At 56.4% G+C, this 17,655-nt stretch overlaps 1 protein-coding gene across 3 annotated transcripts in view; it reads left to right on the top strand.

Moving 5' to 3' along the window:
* Window positions 1-15,727, top strand: part of DLGAP3 (DLG associated protein 3) — a 61,269-nt gene extending 45,542 nt beyond the window's left edge. For all 3 annotated transcript variants that reach the window (XM_055341864.1, XM_055341865.1, XM_055341866.1), the window contains exons 9-12: window positions 12,313-12,797; window positions 13,645-13,736; window positions 13,939-14,082; window positions 14,875-15,727. In XM_055341864.1, coding sequence (XP_055197839.1) covers window positions 12,313-12,797; window positions 13,645-13,736; window positions 13,939-14,082; window positions 14,875-15,093 — 940 coding nt within the window. In that variant the 3' untranslated portion in view covers window positions 15,094-15,727. The remainder of the gene's footprint in view (window positions 1-12,312; window positions 12,798-13,644; window positions 13,737-13,938; window positions 14,083-14,874) is intronic.
* The last annotated feature ends 1,928 nt before the right edge of the window (window positions 15,728-17,655 follow it).

A 17,655-nucleotide genomic window follows, 5' to 3' on the forward strand; every position in this document is an offset into this window, starting at 1 on the left:
CCTGGGATGAACCCTGCTTGATGCTATTATCAGTTTGGATTAAGTTTGGCTGTAACAGGACCTCAGTAGCATCTTAAGTGCGTGTCTCTCTCACTTAGAAAAAGAAGCAGCAGGGCTCCTGGGGCGCTCAGTGGTGGAGTGTCTGCCTTCAGCTCAGGTTGTCATCCGGGGGTCCCAGGATCGAGTCCTGAATCGAGCTCCCTGCATGGAGCCTGCTTCTCCCTCTGCCTCTCTCTCTTTCTCTCTCTCTGGGTCTCTCGTGAATAAACAAATAACATCTTTATTTTTTTTAAAGGTTAAGTTGTAAGTTTTTTTTTTAAGATTTATTTATTTATTTATTCATGATAGACATAGAGGCAGAGACACAGGAAGAGGGAGAAGCAGGCTCCATGCAGGGAGCCCGACGTGGGACTCGATCCCGGGTCTCCAGGGTCACGCCCCGGGCCAAAGGCAGGGGCTAAACTGCTGAGCCACCTGAGCTGCCCTGATGAGACATTTTTAATACAAGTCTCTCAGAACTGGCAAATCAAGCATTTGAGAAATATAACGTAGAAGTCCGATCATCTAGATAAGAATTGCATATATATGACTGAGGAAGCCTCAACAAATTCTAAGGAATAAAAACATCGTACAGAATGCATAGTGTTACCACATGCAGCAAATTTAGAAATCGGTAGTGCAAAAGTACCTGCCCAACCCCTTCCCCTGCCAAAATTTGGAAACTAAAAAAAAAAAAAAAACTTCAAAATAATTCATCAATGAAAAAGGAAATTGTGATAATGGCTACAAGCTATTCAAAACGGAACATTGGAAATACTGCACCTCAAAACTTATGAGGTGCAGCTATAGTAGGATAGTTAAAGGAAAATTTATAGCCTTAAAAACACATGTTAGAAAATGAGTTTTCTCATTTTCATTTACAGAGGCTGTAAAAAAGACAAAGATGGTAGGAGGGAGAAAATAAAGATAAAAGAGAAAGAAACAATAGAGATGCTAACCGATGCCAAAAGCTAGTTTTTTAAAAGACTGATAAAATACAACTTTAAAAATATATTAAGAGGTGACTGGGTGGCTCAGTCGGTTCAGTACGTGACTCTTGATTTCGGCTAAGGTCATGATCTCAAGGTCATGAGATCGAGCCGCATGACGGCTCTGTGCCAGGTAAGGAACATGCTTAAAATTCTCTCTCTCCGTCTCCCTCTGCCCTGCCCTGCCCTGCCCACTTGTGCACACTCTCTCTCCCTATCTCTGTCTCTAAAAAAATAAAATAAAATAAATAAATAAAATAAAATAAAATAAAATAAATAAATAATTTTTCATTAATTAATAAATAGGAATATGTTAAAATGAGAAGCTATACAAACCTTGGAAAACACTGATCGAGAAATAGAGGTAAAACACATATATGGAATTTAGGAATGAAAAGAGGGGACATAAGCCATAGATACAATAAAAACTTATAAAATCATAACACTAAAAAAAACCCCATAACACTATGACAAAGAATATCTGTGCCAAAAATGTTTGAAAACTGTCAAATTTTGTAAAATGGCCCATTTTCCTGAAAAATATAAATCACCAAAATTGACTCAAGAAGAAAAAGAAAATCAGATAGGGGGCAGCCCGGGTGGCTCAGTGGTTTAGCGCCTGCCTTCGGCCCAGGGCATGATCCTGAAGACCCAGGATTGAGTCCCGCGTCCGGCTCCCTGCATGGAGCCTGCTTCTCCCTCTGCCTGCGTCTCTGCCTCTCTCTCTTTCTCTGTCTCTCACGAGTAAATAAATAAAATCTTTTAAAAAAAAGAAAATTGGATAAGTCAATAGCCACAAAAGAAACTAAAGCTGCGATGCCCCGGGTTTCTCCTATTTCCAAAAGGCATCGGGCCTAGACAGTTTTATGGGCAACCTCTACCAAACCTTTAAGGAATAGATCATTCTTACCTGACACAAATTGTTCCAAAGAACAGAAACGCAGAGCATGCTACCAAACTCATTTTAGGAGTCCAGCCTAACCTAAATACCCAAATTGAATAACTGCAATAGAGCAAAATCGTCAGCCAATATTACTTATGAACAGAGACTATAAAAATCTTAAAGGAGGGCCACCTGGGTGGCTCAGTCGGGTAAGCATCTGCCTTTGGCTCAGGTCATGATCCGGTCCTGGATTGGTCCTGCCTTGGGCTCTCCCTGCTCCGGGGGAACTGCTTCTCCCTCTGCCTCTGCCTGCTGCTTCCCCTGCGTGTGCTCATTCACTCACTCCATCTCTTTCTCTCTCTGTCAAATAAATAGATATTTTTTAGAACTCTTAAAGCAATAGCTATTCAAAAATTCAGTAAAATCTATAAAAAATAATACATCAAGATTATACAAAAACTGCTGGATTTTCATATGTCCATTTTTCTTTGTCTAGCCACAAGAACCCTGTATTGAGCTCTGTGCTCTGCTGACTGTGTTGCTCCCCAACTACGACCATAGACCACTGCTTCCCTTGCAGCTAGATGCCGCCCCTCAATGAGGTTTCAGCCAATGCGATGTGGGAGTGCTGTGTGTAACTTTCAAGGCATCGTTTTTTTATTTTAAGGATTTTATTTGTTTATTCATGAGAGACATACAGAGAGAGAGGGGCAGAGGCACAGACAGAGGGAGAAGCAGGCTCCATGCAGGGAGCCCAATGTGGGACTCGATCCCAGGACCCGGGGTCACACCCTGAGCCAGAGGGAGATGCTCAACTGCCGAGCCGCCCAGTGTCCCCAAAGCATCCAACTCTTGATTCCAGCTCAGGTCATGATCTCAGGGTTGTGGTGCCCATGGACGGGCTCTGCGCTGGGCATGGTGGGGTCTGCTTAAGATTCTCTCCTCTTTGTGCCCCCCCACCCCCCGCCATACTCACTCTCTCTTAAAAAAAAAAAGTCTCACCATGATTTTGGATGTGTCATTTCCCCTGGTAATTTTATTAATTTTTTTCTTTTTATTTATTTTATTTTATTTATTTTATTTTATTTTATTTATTTTTCTTTAGTTTGAGAGTTCTGTTCAGATGTATTCAGGCTTATGATTGTTATATCTTCTTCATGGGTTGGTTCTTTTGTCATAAATAGGCTGCTTTTCATCCTTCCTATTGGGTTTTTTTTTTTTTAAGATTTAATTTTTTATTCCTGAGAGACACACGGAGAGAGGCAGAGACACAGGCAGAGGGAGAAGCAGGTTCCATGCAGGGAGCCCGATATGGGACTCAATCCCAGGACCCCAGGATCATGCCCTGGGCTGAAGGCAGGTGCTAAACCACTGAGCCACCCAGGAATTCCCCCTTCCTACTGGTTTTTGCCTCAAAGTCTGTTTTGCTTGATTTTGCTATTATGGCTGCTTTCTTTTGGTAACTTCCCAAAATATCTTTTATCATCCTTTGATTTTCATCCTCCCTTTATCCTTATGTTTCAGATCTGTTACTTGTGCTGAAATTTACCAAACATATTTAATTAATTTATCTGTATCTTTCATTACTGATTTATTTGGACTTATTTTTATTATCTCTTTAAAAATCTTGTATTTGATATGCTCTTTCTTCATTGTTTATTTTCCCCCCGCAAATAAGCTCTAGGCCCAATACGGGGCTTGAACTCACAACCCCCGAGGTCAAGAGCTGCGTGCTCCGCCGACAGCCAGCAGAGTCCTCTATCATGCTTTTTCTTTGCTCTCCTCCTCCTCCTCCTCTACTTTTCTGCCTTCTATTGAACTGATCAAATTTACTTTATTTCTCTTTATCCTTCTACTGGACGTTTACATTTTGGTAGTGATTTTTCCTCAAGTTTTTAGAAAATATGCCTAATTTAATATTTTTCTGATAAAGTCTAAAAATAGTATTTCCATCCTTTGTAGGCAAACAAACACCAAGAACCTTGGAACACTTTAATTTCCTTCTTAGCTCCCTCCTCCCATCTCCTGTGTTGTATTTGTCTAGTATTCTGATTATAGCTCTTAAAAAAAAATTCTGCCAAATCACTTCGTTTTTTTTTTTTTTAAATCTTTTATGGTTTAGTAGTTCAGATTTACAACCACGTTTTAACAATTTATGCATGCACCATCACCTGCCACCGCCCACTCCTTCCTCATGGTTCAGTGTTTTTCATGCCGAAATACGGCCCGAGCTTAGGACCAGTTTTAGAGTTCATGTCTCAGCTTGAAGTTTCTGTGTTTCAATGGCGGTGCTCGTTGGAACCCACACCCACACACCAAAGCAGCCTCAATGCTCTTATTCTCAGCATCCTACTTCCCGGCCACGTTCCTGGAGCGTGACCTGAGTTTTCCAGTCCACGCTTGTAAGTGAAATGGACCCTTTTCTGGCTGCTGGCTTCCTGCACGGGGTCCCCGTCCAGCTCCCCGGGGTGCACAGGTGTGAGGGCTCCCCTCTCGCCCTCCCTGGGCATCACTATCTAGCCTCTAGCATATGTCTGGCCCAATATACCCGTTGGCTCACTTGGCTTAGAGTCCCTTTCACTTCGGATTTAGGTTTGTCTTTCCTTTTTGGGAATTTCCCAAAGAGGTTTCGAATTTCCTCTTTGTTTCTAGCACCCGAAGCCTTCTCTCTTCCTATTTTCAAGCGTGGCGCACTATAGCGGGGACCCCTTTGGACCTTATTTTATCCAGCATCTCCACGTGTTTGGGGGCGGGCGGGTGTGTGAGCGGGAGCTTCTCGAGTCCGTTGCGTCTACCGTACTGCCCAGTTGTCCGGATTAGGTTGATGGCAACAGACACAGAGAGAAGTGGACCGATTGGAGGAGCCCTTTGAAGTGAAGTTGCGGGAGGGCAGGGACAGGCAGAGAGTGGGGTCTCCCTTGCTCCCGTGTAGGTGTTCGTGAGGTCCTGGTGGGGGGAGCTGGGGAGGGGGAGATGGTGTTGGATAAGCATCTGAAGGGCTGGATTGCCTGGGACAGGTGATCACACTGGGAACCCACGGGGGTGACAGGTGGGAAGAGAAGAAATCTGGCGCATCTCTCTGGCCAGGCTCCCTTGCTGGTCCGATGCAGGCGTCCCTAGTTATCCACCTGCACTGTCCTTTCTGTCCCTTATGTCCCTGGCATTTTAAGTCTGACGTACCCCACGCCATGCCCCACATGGTACACAAAAGCGAGCCACGACTACCAGCAGCCTTTCTGGGCAAACGTCCAGGAGCCCCCACCTGCTGCCGTCCCATTTCCTTGGACTCCCTTGTCCTTGCTCCCGTCTCACCGTCTCTCTCTGCACGCCGGGCGTACAAACTGCCAGGGAGCAAAGGCGTTTCCTTTTCCATCTTTCAGTGTGTCCCCCGCCAACCCGTTGGATGAAGAACTCCGCTTTATTGCCCCTTGTGCCTGTTGCCAGTGGGCTTGTCCAGGTGCCCATCGTCAGTGGCGACCTGGCTTAGGAATAAATACATAGGGACGGGTGTTGGTGCGTCTTTACCTCTATTTGCACCTAACCCCCACCCAAGATTCATTTGTCCGCGGGTATTTATTGGATCCCTATTATTTGTCCAGTACTTTGTCGGGCACTGAAGATACCGAGGTAAGTGGGGCCAGGCCGCCCTTTCCCCATGGAGCAGGCTGCCGTGTTAATCCAAGACGCTCCTCAATGACGCAGATGTGTAGCCGTGGTGGTGCCATAGAGGAGAGGTCTGTGCCCGGTGAGAGGGGCATTGGCCTAGTCGGAGGGATTTGGCAGGGCTTCCCCGAGGAAGTGACATTTGGGCAGAGGTCCCAGTGAACGATTAACACAATTTAACCAAGTGAACAAAAATTAACAAGGTGCAAGTGGGAGAGAAGAGTGTTCCAGGCAGAAGGAACAGCATGCGCTAAGGCCCTGTGGTGGGAGGGAGCACGCCAGCACTGTCGCAGGGCATCCCACTGCACCTGTCTACCCAGCCTCCGCATACTCCGGGCCAGGGTAAAGGAAGGCGTCAAACAAATGTCCTTGCCAAGTATTCGAAGACTCTTCCTGGGCCCTTTAACAACATAGAAACTGTAGGATTTTTTTTCCTCAAACTCTAACTGTGGGGAATCCCCTCGTACCTTTTAACCTCTGGATCCTCCCTACCAAGACCTTATCTCAAATTCCAGGTTTAGCAAAAAAGAACAAACAAAAGCCACCGGAAGTTTCGGTTAAATTTGGTCGTCAGATAAACCGTGAAAGCATTTCCAGTACGAATAGTCCCCAAATATTGCATGAGACGCACTGAAAAATCTGTTCTTTATTGGAAATTCAAATTTCACGGTGAGTCCTGTATTTTACCTAACAACCCTATTTATAACCAGCTGAGCCCAAATGGGGCCCCCTGGAGAATTCCATGTAGGAAAGCCGCCCCCTCCCCACTGCCCTTCCTTTGCCTCACGGCTGTGTCTGGGGCCTTGGGAATGGCAGGTTCCGAAAGAGTAGAGCCCCTTGGGCCCCGGCGGGGGGAGCATCCATCGACATGAGCTCCTAGTCCCAGGACAGTCCTGGGAAAGCAGGTGCGCCACTGGCAGACCTCAAGCCCTGATGTGGGCGCCGCCCTCAGCTCCGGGGCTTCTTTTTTAAAAATATATTTTATTTATTTATTCACAAGAGACAGAGAGAGAGGCAGAGACCCAGGCAGAGGGAGAAGCAGGCTCCCTGCGGGGAGCCCGACATGGGACTTGATCCCAGGACCCTGGGGTCACACCCTGAGCTGAAGGCAGATGCTCAGTTCAACCACTGAGCCCCCCCCCCCATTATGTTTAAGCCTCTGCTGCTTCCTGAGAGAGGCAGCCAGTGGCTGTGCCTTTGCTGGGCGGTCGCTGTCCCTCCCACCCCACCCCACCCCCGCCCAAGTACTCCCGGCGAAGAAACCTCGTGGCAGCTGCTGGCTGTTCCCCGATCCTTGGACTCGTGTCTCTGGGGACCAGCCGGTTCCTTCCCAGAGCGCCCTGTGCCATCCCTCAGAGAATCCCAGTAGAGACGTCTCCGTCAAGTCACCGCGCCACAACTTCCAGAATCATCGGGAATGTGGCCACTGTCACCCCACTGTCACGAGGAGTGGGGAGGCCTCCTCGACCTTGTTCAAAAGCTTGGGGAGAAAATACCGTGACGGGCACGGTTACGGGTGAGCGATGATTCGCAGCCGCGGCGGCTTCTATCCTGCGGTTACAGCCGTGGCAAGGATGCCAGCGGACACTGCCAGGTCCAGAACAAAATTAGGGACGTAGGCCCTGGACTGGGGCACCCCGAAACCTCATCTGTTGTCCTTAGGATTAGGTTTGGCTGTGAGTTATGGAGAACCCCCGGTAGGACAGATGTCTACGTCCCTCTGGCCCGGAAGAGGTGCAGAGTCTGGTGGGTGGGAGTCGGTGGGTGCTGGGCAGCGGCGGGACCCAGGCCCCTCCCGTCTTCTCACTGCTCCCTGGTGCTCGGCTGCCACCTCGTGTTCCCGGACGGCTGCTGGAGTCCAGCTGTCGCATCTGCATTCCGGCCAGTGGGGAAGACATGTTCATGTCCCGTGAGCTAGGACTTGGCCGTGTGGGATACACCTGGGAGGCGGGTGAAAGAATCATTACTCGGCGTGGCCGTGTGTGCAGCTTAAACCTGTGGGATCCTGTTACCGAGGAGGAGGGACGGATGAGTCCTGGGGGCTGAGCGGTGGTCCTTGCATCCCGCCTTCCAGCCGAGCCACCCCTGCCACCCCCCCCACCCAACCGCTCAGCGAGCACTTGTGTGGGGAATGGCTCTATTTATAGGGGAGACCAATGCAGATTACCACCCAGAACGCAGTGTGCTGGGGAGGATGAAAGGGGTGTCAATCCGGGTGCCGGGTGACAGCAGGTGCAAGTGATCAGCGGCCATTGCAGCCACGCATCACCGCGGTGCCCTCGCAGGCTCTCCGGGCGCGTTCCTGCCTTCGTTCTTGTCCAGCCCCCCGTCTTTTCCGGCAAGAGCTCCCCGCCTCCCCGCAGGGCCAGTGACAGTCACAGAGGGCGGCCAGGCGCCACTCTCAGTCCTTGACGTCCGTTATCTCCTACCACTCCTGTGCACCGCTCTCACTGGTGGCTGGGGAAACTGAGGCACAAGCCCCACAGCTGAGTTTGGACCCCGGGCTGCTTGGCTCCAGGGCGCGTGTGCTGAACCACTTTGATGGGCCACCTCGCCACCCCCCCAAGCTGCTCATTCTCACTTCCTCCCTGACCCCCCACCCCTGCCCCCAAATGTCCGTCCACATCTCGGAAGGATTGGGGTTGCCTGGTGGGGACCCCCCTGCTCGCGCATCCAGACCGAGTCCTAACTTCCCTGCCTCCTTTCCCTCACCTCTGCCACCGGTCCTGCCTGAGGCTGAGGCGGTGTTTCCCCAGGTAGGCCCCCCCCCCCCCGTCCTGGGAACGGGCTGCAGGGGTGTAGACGCCGGCCCCCACCAGCGCGCTGGACCACGCTCGGAACTGCCTGGCCCAGGAGGGGGACTGAGCACGGTTTGACTGGAACTCTCGGGCTAGCGCGACTGCCTGCATGGACGGGGTGGTGATGCAGCCCCGGAGGGCGGGTCCTCGGACCCCGGCCTCGTTCTCTGCGACCTCGGACCGGTTTCCCTTTACAGGTTGGTGGTTTCCCCTCGTGGCTGTGGGGCCGCCACAGCCCCCCAGCGTGGAACAACACGTGCTTACTGTCCCAGATCCCCAGGGCTCGGGCGCCTGAGTGTGCTTCGTGGGGCTAACGCCACCGTGTAGGCAGCGCCGGCGCCCTCGGCACCCTCAGGAGCAATCCTCCCTCGGTCACCTTACCCTGTGTCCGAGGTTACGTGCTGTCCCTGGCTCGTGGGCCGCCTCCGCCTTCAGGGCCACGGTGGCAGGGTGAGTCCCCACATCTCAGCCTGGGTCCCCCTCTTTCCCTTATGGGGACCTTTATGATTCAGCTGGACGCACCTGGGTAGTGCAGGCTCTTCCCATCGTCTCGGGACCCTTAGTGTCGTCGTATCTGCAAAGGCCCTCTTGTCGTGGAAGGCGACCTGTTCGGAGCTGCCAGGAACTAGGCGGTGGACCTCTTGGACCGTGATTCTGCGGACCCCGCAGCTTCCATCCTCTTGAGCAGGGCTCGGGGGAACCATCCTAAATCAAGCATCTCTCTCCTCCCCCCGGAACAATCCCCCCCCCCATGGAGAGCTCACTGACAGATAACCTCCCTGGAAGGTACACTGTCTCCCCTTTTCCTCTTTTCTCAGCCAAGCTCTTTGAATTGTCTTGCTCAGTTGTCCCCTCCTGACGACCTCCTGTCCCCTGCATCCGCCCTCGGACTCTGCCAGACTGACTCCTGCCCTGGCCGCCGGTGGCTTCCATTTGGCCAAATCAGTGGACATCTTCCGTGGGCTACGTTTCCCATGTTGATAGCTCACACCCTTCTTGAGACCCTTGTCCCCTCCCGGCTGACCTTTAGCTGACTTTGCCCTGGTTTCCGTCCTCTTCTCCTTTGGCTTAGACGCCGCTGGGGCTACATCGTCTCCACCTGCCCCTGAAATGTCCACGTTCCCCAGGGCTCTGCATCTTTGTTTCGTGGCTCTTTTCTTGGGCGATCATGTCCCACGCTGCTGGTTTGATTACTTATTTTTATCTTTAGTCTTTTTTTTATTTTTTTAAAGATTTTGTCATTCAAGTCATCTCTGCACCAAGCGTGGGGCTGGAACCTATGACCCCGACATCAAGAGCCGCACGCTCCACTGACTGAGCCAGCCAGCTGCTTCTCACGGCTGGTTTTATTATTTATTAATTTAAATTTTTTTTAAATTTTATTTTTCTTTCAAGTTTTTATTTAGGTTCAAGTTAGTTGATGTACAGTGTAGTATTGGCCTCAGGAGTAGAGCTTAGGGATTCATCTTTTACATGTAATGCCTGGCGCCTGTTACACCAGGTGCTCTCCCTGATGCCCGTTACCCCCACCTGCTGCCCCTCCAGAAACCCTCAGTTTGTTCTCTATGGTTAAGAGTCTCTTAATGGGTGATTTTCAAAAGCACTTGCCCAAGCTTGACTGGCTCCTGCTGGACCTGTGCCGATCTCTGGCCCCCGGCTAGGAGTCCTGGTGAAGACTGCGCTCCTCATAATCCCCTGAGCTTCTCAGCTTGTTTTGATCTTCCACGAGATGGACGTGGTGAAGCGGCCTCCTTGAGGTAGAGGCTTGAGGACCATGGAGCCTGGGGCGTGTATGCTGCTTCTGTTCTGGACCCCGTGGCCTGCTTCCATCCAGACAGAATGTGATCCCCTCAGGACCCTGGGAGGATGGGTGAAAGGCCGCAAAGGCAGGGGGCTGAAGGACAGGGGCAGTCAGCAGGCTCACAGAGGAAGAGAGGACGGGAGCCGGGAATGGACGGGGAGGGAGGAGGAGGAAGGCCATTTGAGAATGGGGAATAGCACAGGTGAGGGCTTAGAGTCCGGCCCACTAGAATCTAGTTGGGGAACAAGGAGGATGCAGGCAGGATGGGGCTGGGGAGGACGACTGCTTCCAGCGTAGATGCTGGCGTTGGGTGAATGCCAGCAGAGGAAGCTTGAACTTTATCTTATTGGCAGTGGGAGGTTCATGAGAGGGTTTCGGGCAGGGGAGTGAGGTGGGCAGGGGGGTCCGCTTTGGGACGATGGCCCCAGATCTGAGTGGACTGGTGAGTCCCTGATGGGACAATATGCAAGCTGTGATTTTTGAGAGAGGAGGTACCTTGGTGAGTACCGGTCCATTCCCATCGTTTTAGTAGTATACATGTGCGCACGTGTATTTATACCTAATCGTATGTACCGTATGGTATATTTTACACACGCACGCAGACAGAGGGTGAGGGACTTCCCAGAGGCATGTAGCAACAAAACCAGCACCAGAACTCCGATCTGACTCCCCATCTAGTGCTCTTCCTTGGTGCTGAGTGGAGACGGAGGTATGTCAAAAGGAGCCTGATCCCATAGAAGGCAGAGGCTGGTTCCAGTCCTGACCAGGGCAGGACAGGGCAGATGCTGGGGTGAAGACCGGGGTGAAGTCCGTGTGGGAGGCAATGTGGCTATGTTCTCGTGCTCTCTCCCTCCCCGGGTGGGGGTGGGGACACAGGGCTTGTTGGAAGCTGCACATGAGTGCATCTCTCTTTCCTGGGTCCTGCAGCATCCTTCTGGGCCTGGTTTCTATGGCAACAGGCTCCCAGCAGGCAGCCCGCCAGCTGGAGGGAAGCAGGCAGGCAAGGCGGGCGGCCTGGAGAGGAGGCCTGGGCAGCCAGCGCAAGGCTGAAATAGTGGCAGTTGGAGGAGACTCTGGGGAGGCTGGAAGGCCCCCCCCTGAAGAGCTGCCCCCCTCCCCGAGTCCTGCTCTCTTCAGGCCATAACGGGGTGCAAGTGGCTTAAGACACATGGGTGCTTTCTTTTATGGTCCTGACATTTCCAGACGTCAAACTTGCGTCGATCCCTCCCCACCGCCCTCCCGTCTGCTGCCTCCCACTTCTTCAAGGACTGTCTGACCGCAGCCCCGCGCTTCAGGGGCCGCAGGCTCTGCAGAGGCATGAACGCTGAACTGAGTCGGTTGGGGGTGGGGGGCGGGATGACAAAGAACAAGGCCAGTTGACTTTCTGTGTTGCAGAGGATTTGCATATTAACTCAAAGACAAGAAATTTCCAGGCCCCCTGTCATTCCTGCCAACAACTTAATTCAGCTCCACTGGCGCTGGCTGACTGTGTCTGGCCAGGCTGGGCTGAGCCGCGGGGTCCCCAGGGGGACGTCCTTTCAGCTGCAGGCTCCTCCCTGCTCCGGGGCTCCCCTCCGAGGCCAGGCAGCTCTTCCTGACGTTGGAGCAGCGAGGGTGTGGGAAGTGTTGGGCTGTGGCGGCGGCAGCCCTGAGTCCAGCTCCTGGCTCAGCTACTTGGTAGCTGGGTGACCACAGGGCCTCCCTGCTGGAGACAGAGCCGTGCAGCTGGTGTAAGCTAGCGACACATGCTGTCAGCAAACTCTGCTCTTTTGTTAAAATGCTGAAATACTTCTGTGCTGTGGGTGGAGAGCCACCTCCCCAGCCCCGTGGCCCTTCGGCTGTGCCCCACTGCCCGGCCGTCACGCTCCCGGGTTCTGGCTGCGTCCATTCGGGCTGCCGTGTGCAGCATCTTTTCTGCCCACGGAGGACAGGCTGTTGCCTGGAACATCAGCCCTGTCCAGAGGCAGCGCAGCAGGCGTCTGTGCCCACCTGCGAGGACGGCCAGAGCGAGCGGCCGGGGTTAGTGTCCTCACGTTGGAGGTGGCTTTTCCCTTTTCCCATTCCTGCAGGGCCTGGGCTCGGAGGGGAGGGCAGGGCTGGCCGGGCAGGGGCGGAGATGACGACCCCCTCTGTCACCAGGCGGGCAAGGTTCAAGCGCTCCAACAGCGTGACGGCAGGTGTGCAGGCGGACCTGGAGCTGGAGGGCCTGGCCAGCCTGGCCACGGTGGCCACAGAAGACAAGGCCCTGCAGTTTGGACGCTCCTTCCAGAGGCACGCTTCTGAGCCCCAGCCCGGGCCCCGGGCCCCCACCTACTCAGTCTTCCGCACGGTCCACACACAGGGCCAGTGGGCCTACCGCGAGGGCTACCCACTGCCGTATGAGCCGCCGGCCACCGATGGGTCGCCCGGCCCTGCCCCCGCCCCCACCCCCGGCCCCGGGACCAGCCGCCGAGACTCCTGGATGGAGCGCGGCTCACGTAGCCTCCCCGACTCAGGCCGCACGTCCCCTTGCCCACGGGACGGTGAGTGGTTCATCAAGATGCTGCGGGCAGAGGTGGAGAAGCTGGAGCACTGGTGCCAGCAGATGGAGCGCGAGGCGGAGGACTACGAGCTGCCCGAGGAGAGTGAGTGGGGGGCTCCGTGGGCTGCGTGGCGAGCGGGGGGCCGGCTGCCCTCCGGGTGGGCTTCATTGGGCCTCCTGTGGCTCGGTTCTTTAGCCTGCATCTCCGTGGGTGCCCCTGGCAGCAGGGCAAGCTAGGAGCCCCTGGAAGGAGGCGGGGAGTGGCTGCGGCAGCCAGGGCGGGTCTGGGAAGGGGGCCCAGGAGAAAGGGCCGGGCCTCTTAGGAGATGCCGGACGTCCCGGTTACCCAGGCCACGGGGATCAGGGGCGCTGCTCCCACCCGGCCCGTGTGGAGTCCAGGGCTGATCCAGGGAGCGGGACACACTGCAGAGTAAGGGGCCAGGCAGGGCACAACGTCACGTCACCGTGCGAGGCCTAGGGAAAGGAGGGTCATTCCACAGGACATGGCCACGGCCCTTCCCTGCAGGTCCATCCAGGGGGACACAGCCCTGAGCTGATGAGATAGTGACTAGGAAGACGCATGACATTTTCGGGACTCCTCGATGAGTGACAAAGGTCTGCCCCTGGTTGGTCATTGAGTAGTGCCCGGGCGAGCCTGACGGGCAAGGCTGGGGCTGGTTTCCATGTCATGGGAGGAGAGAAGGACACGGGAGGATGAGTGCTTAAGAGATGGAGCTCGTATGGTATGAGGAAACAGTGGCGTCTGAGGATACAGGCTTCTTGATGAGGTGGGGTTCGAGCTGCTTGTGGGGACCCGGAGGATGCGGGGAGGCGCCCAAGGACACAGACCCCGCCAGATAAGGCAAGGTTGAGTCATTCAGGGCAGGCTTCCTGGAGGCTGGGAAAGGCGAGGCATCGGTCCCTCCCCTGAATCCCCTTCCGCTCTCCAGTCCTGGAGAAGATCCGCAGCGCCGTGGGCAGCACACAGCTTCTCCTGTCCCAGAAGGTTCAGCAGTTCTTCCGGCTGTGTCAGCAAAGCATGGTGAGTGCCCGTGGGCCGGAGCCCACGGCAGGTGTGTGCCTGGAGGTGCGGCCGGGTGCTTGTGCCCAGGATGCAGAGGCCGGTTTGCTCTTGCCTCCCTGCCTCCCCCCGCCCGCCCCTTCCCAGGGATAGGGCTTTCTGTGTCCTGGCTGGGGTGCAGATCTTCCTGACCGGATGCCTCTCCTGTCTCCCCCCACGGAAGGACCCCACTGCGTTCCCTGTGCCCACCTTCCAGGACCTGGCGGGTTTTTGGGACCTCCTGCAGCTCTCTATCGAGGATGTGACCCTCAAGTTCCTGGAGCTACAGCAACTCAAGGCCAACAGCTGGAAACTCCTGGAGCCTAAGGTAGGGGGAGAGCGCCTTCAGGGGAGAGGCCAGACCGGCCTGGGTGGGGCGGGGGGGGGGGAACAGAGGGTACTCAGGGCAGCAGAGGCAGTCCTGGAGCCCTGATGGTGACTGCACCCCTGCCGTGTGCTGGGGCCTGTGCTCGTCACTGCCTGAGCCCCCAGAACCCGGGGGGGGGGTGCTGCTGCCCCCTGGCGCGGGCTGTGGTCGGAGGGCGCGTCACTAGAGCTGCAGGCGAGCGGGCTTGGACCCAGGCGCGGAGGGCACCCCGAGGCCTGGGAGCGAGCCCGCTGCCCGCTGCCCTGCCTGAGTCGGGCCGCACCCCCCTCCCCGCCGCGGCCCTGGAGCCAGCCCTTGGGGGACACCGTTGGCGCCGGGGGGCGCCCTGGTTCGTCGTTTGTAGCGAAAAGCCTATTTGGCCTGGGTCGCGATCCCAGGCTCGGGCGTCGGAGGCGCGCGGTGGGGGCCGGGGCGGGGCCGGGGCGGGGCGGTGGGGGCGGGGCCCGGGGGACGACGGGGCGGGGCAATAGGGGGCGGGGCCGGGGTGGGGCTAGGGCGGTGGGGGCGGGGCCGGGGCTGGCGGGGGCGGGGCCGGGGTGGGGGCGGGACCCGAGGTGGTGGGGGCGGGGCCGGGGTGGGGGCGGGGCTAGGGCGGTGGGGGCGGGGGCGGGGCTGGCGGGGGTGGGGGCGGGGCCGGGGCTGGCGGGGGCGGGGGCGGGGCGGGGCCGGGGTCGGCGGGGCCGGGCCCGGGGTGACCCGCGGCCTCCCCTGACCCCCGCCGTCCCCCCGCAGGAGGAGAAGAAGGTCCCTCCGCCGATACCAAAGAAGCCCCCGCGGGGCCGGGGCGTGCCGGTGAAGGAGCGCTCCCTGGACTCGGTGGACCGGCAGCGGCAGGAAGCGCGCAAGCGGCTCCTGGCGGCCAAGCGCGCCGCGTCCTTCCGCCACAGCTCGGCCACCGAGAGCGCCGACAGCATCGAGATCTACATCCCCGAGGCCCAGACCAGGCTGTGACCGGGCCGCCCGCCGGGCCCGCGGTTTTCGCCCGTACTGTACACCCAGCGTCGAGGTCACTGTGAACGCGGCCGCCCGAGCGCCCGCCCGCCGGCTCCGCGCGCCCCCGCCCGCCCGCCCGCCCGCCCGCGCTCGTGGGTTTTTTACCTTCCCGACCCCCGCGGAGGCGCCCGGGCCGGGCTGGGGCCGTGCCTCTCCGCCCTGCGCCCCCACCGGACCCCCCCCTCCTGGTCCGACGCTTCGCCCCCCCCCCCCCCCCCGCCCCGCACCATCTCTGCCATCACGTCCCTCCCCCTCCACGGGCCGGGCCGGGCCGGGTCCCCCATCTGGGCTCTGCGTCCCCCACCCCCCCACCCCGCGGGGCTGGGCTTCGTGGGGATCAAGCTTCGTGGCTTTTTATGAAGAATCCCGAACCCCACCCCGGAGCCTGCCCCCCCCCGGGGCTGCGCCCTCCGCCCCCAGCCCGCCGGGCCCAGGGACCGCAGTGGCTGGACCAACCCAGGACCAGGGCGCCTGGGCCTCTCCCGTTCCCCGCTGCTGGGGGGGAGATGGGGCTTCCCCCCACCACACCTGTGGCTGTTCCCACATCCCCTTGAGTATCCCAGGAAAAATAAAACGGCAGAACTGCACCCGAGCCGGCTGCTCTCTCCCGAAGGAGCCACCTCTGCCCCGCGTGGGAGCCCCGGGGGGGGGGGGGGGGAGGGGGAGGGGCCCCTCGCTGGGTTTGGGGAGAGCGCTGGGCCCAGGGCGGGGGTTCCCTCTGCTGCCCTCATTCCTGATCAGCTGCGGAAACGAGGTTCAATGTAGTGGTGGCACATTTTCTGATGTCTCCCCCCGCGTGGGCACTTTGGGGCAAGGCCGCGGGGAGAACGGGACTCTCCTGGGAAGCCAGGTAGCAGCCCAGAGCTAGTATGATGGCTAATGCTTATGGGATGCGTGCCCTGGGGCATGCAAGGGGACTGGTGCTTTTCCTGAATGCAGCTCCTGCGTATGACAGGTGAGAAAGCTAAGCTCAGCGGAGGTTCCGCGGCCTGTCCAGAGTCACAGTCAGGGCTCAGTGGCGGGCCCAGGTCTGTCTAATGCCAAACTGTGAGCTTTTAGTTCTACGGCTTTTCTGAGCCCCGAAGGGATTTGATGGCAGCCCCCCTCCCCCCACCTTGTGGTTTGGCAACCCCATGCAGAACTTGGGGTTGACGCATCACCCAGGGGCAGGAACAAGAGCCCTCCAAGGCTTTGGCTGCCCTTCTGGGCCACACGGGACTGGCCAATTCACATTCATTCATTCAGCAGGTGTCTATCAAGAACCTCTGTTGGCACTGGCCGGCACCTGGAGATAGCCTTGGACAAGTGTAGTTTCTGCTCTTATGGCACTTACTGTCTTATGGGAAAGACAGACAAGTAAACAAGCAGTTGTAGAATAAGAGCAAGTGCTGGAAAGAGCCACTGGAGGCTGGCCAGGGCTGGGAAGAATGTTCCAAGATCAGACACCAGCCGTGCAAAGGCCAGGAGGAGAAAGAGCATCAGGAGTGCAGAGGCATGGCCGTGTTGGGCTTCGGGGTGGATGTGAGGAGGGTGGGTCTGGGTCGCGAGAGCCGTGGGGAGCCATGGAAGGCTTTTGAACGGGAGGGTGGCATGAACAGCTCTTTTATGGGCCAGTGTGGGCGACAGCCTGAAAAGCAAGAGGTCGTATGCACACACTTCTATGGGCCCGCTGGACGGCAGAGAGGAGCCCCATGTGATCCAAATTCCCGAAAGTGAGTCAGCTTGGAGCTGATCCCAACCAGATTCCTGGGCCCGGTCCAAGACTGTGAATAGACTCTCTGCCCCCAAATGAGTTTGTAACAATTGTGCCAGGCGGTTCTGATGGGCAGCCAGGTTGGAGAATGCTTAGGTTGGATGACCGTCCAAAAGTTTCCACTGGAAATGCCCATCTGTCTGTTTCCCCTAGACTTGCCAAGTGAGTCTTTGGCTGGGTCACTTTTACTGAGATTGAGTTTTCTCATCTCTAAAACCGGGCCGCGGGCAAGGTTTGATGTAGATGATCCTCGGAGCCACCCTTGAAGCAGATACTGTTGTTACCATCGTTTACGGGTGAGGAAACAGGCTTGGAGAGTTTAAAAACTTGCCCTAAATCACGAAGCCGAGAAGTGGCTGAGTCTGAGTCTAACTTCCACACTCTACAGCTCTTTAGGGGTCCATGTCTCTTCCCAGAAACTGGATTAGGTTTCTGAGAACCATGGGGTGTATGGGATGGGCAGAGGGATGCAGGGGCATTCCTGGATGAGTCAAGTGGGCATCTGGCCGCAGATGTCTGAATCTCCCCATGTGGAGCTGGTGTGGTGGGGAGTTTCTGGATGTTAGGACTGGGGAGTCGTGCTGGGCTCCACGGACCAGAGAAGGATTGCATCCAGTCCCTGTGCTTGAGTCGCTCCCAGCTGGCCAGGCGCATAAACAGAACGATACCCGCAAAGGGAGGCCTCTCCCAGAGGGGCTGAGGAGCCCACAGGACAAGGCCTCTGGCAGTCAGTTGAGTGTGGAAAGCTTTCTGCAGGAGGGGCCTTT

The sequence above is a fragment of the Nyctereutes procyonoides genome, unplaced genomic scaffold (assembly GCF_905146905.1).
Source record: "Nyctereutes procyonoides isolate TBG_1078 unplaced genomic scaffold, NYPRO_anot_genome, whole genome shotgun sequence".
Classification (NCBI taxonomy): domain Eukaryota; kingdom Metazoa; phylum Chordata; class Mammalia; order Carnivora; family Canidae; genus Nyctereutes; species Nyctereutes procyonoides.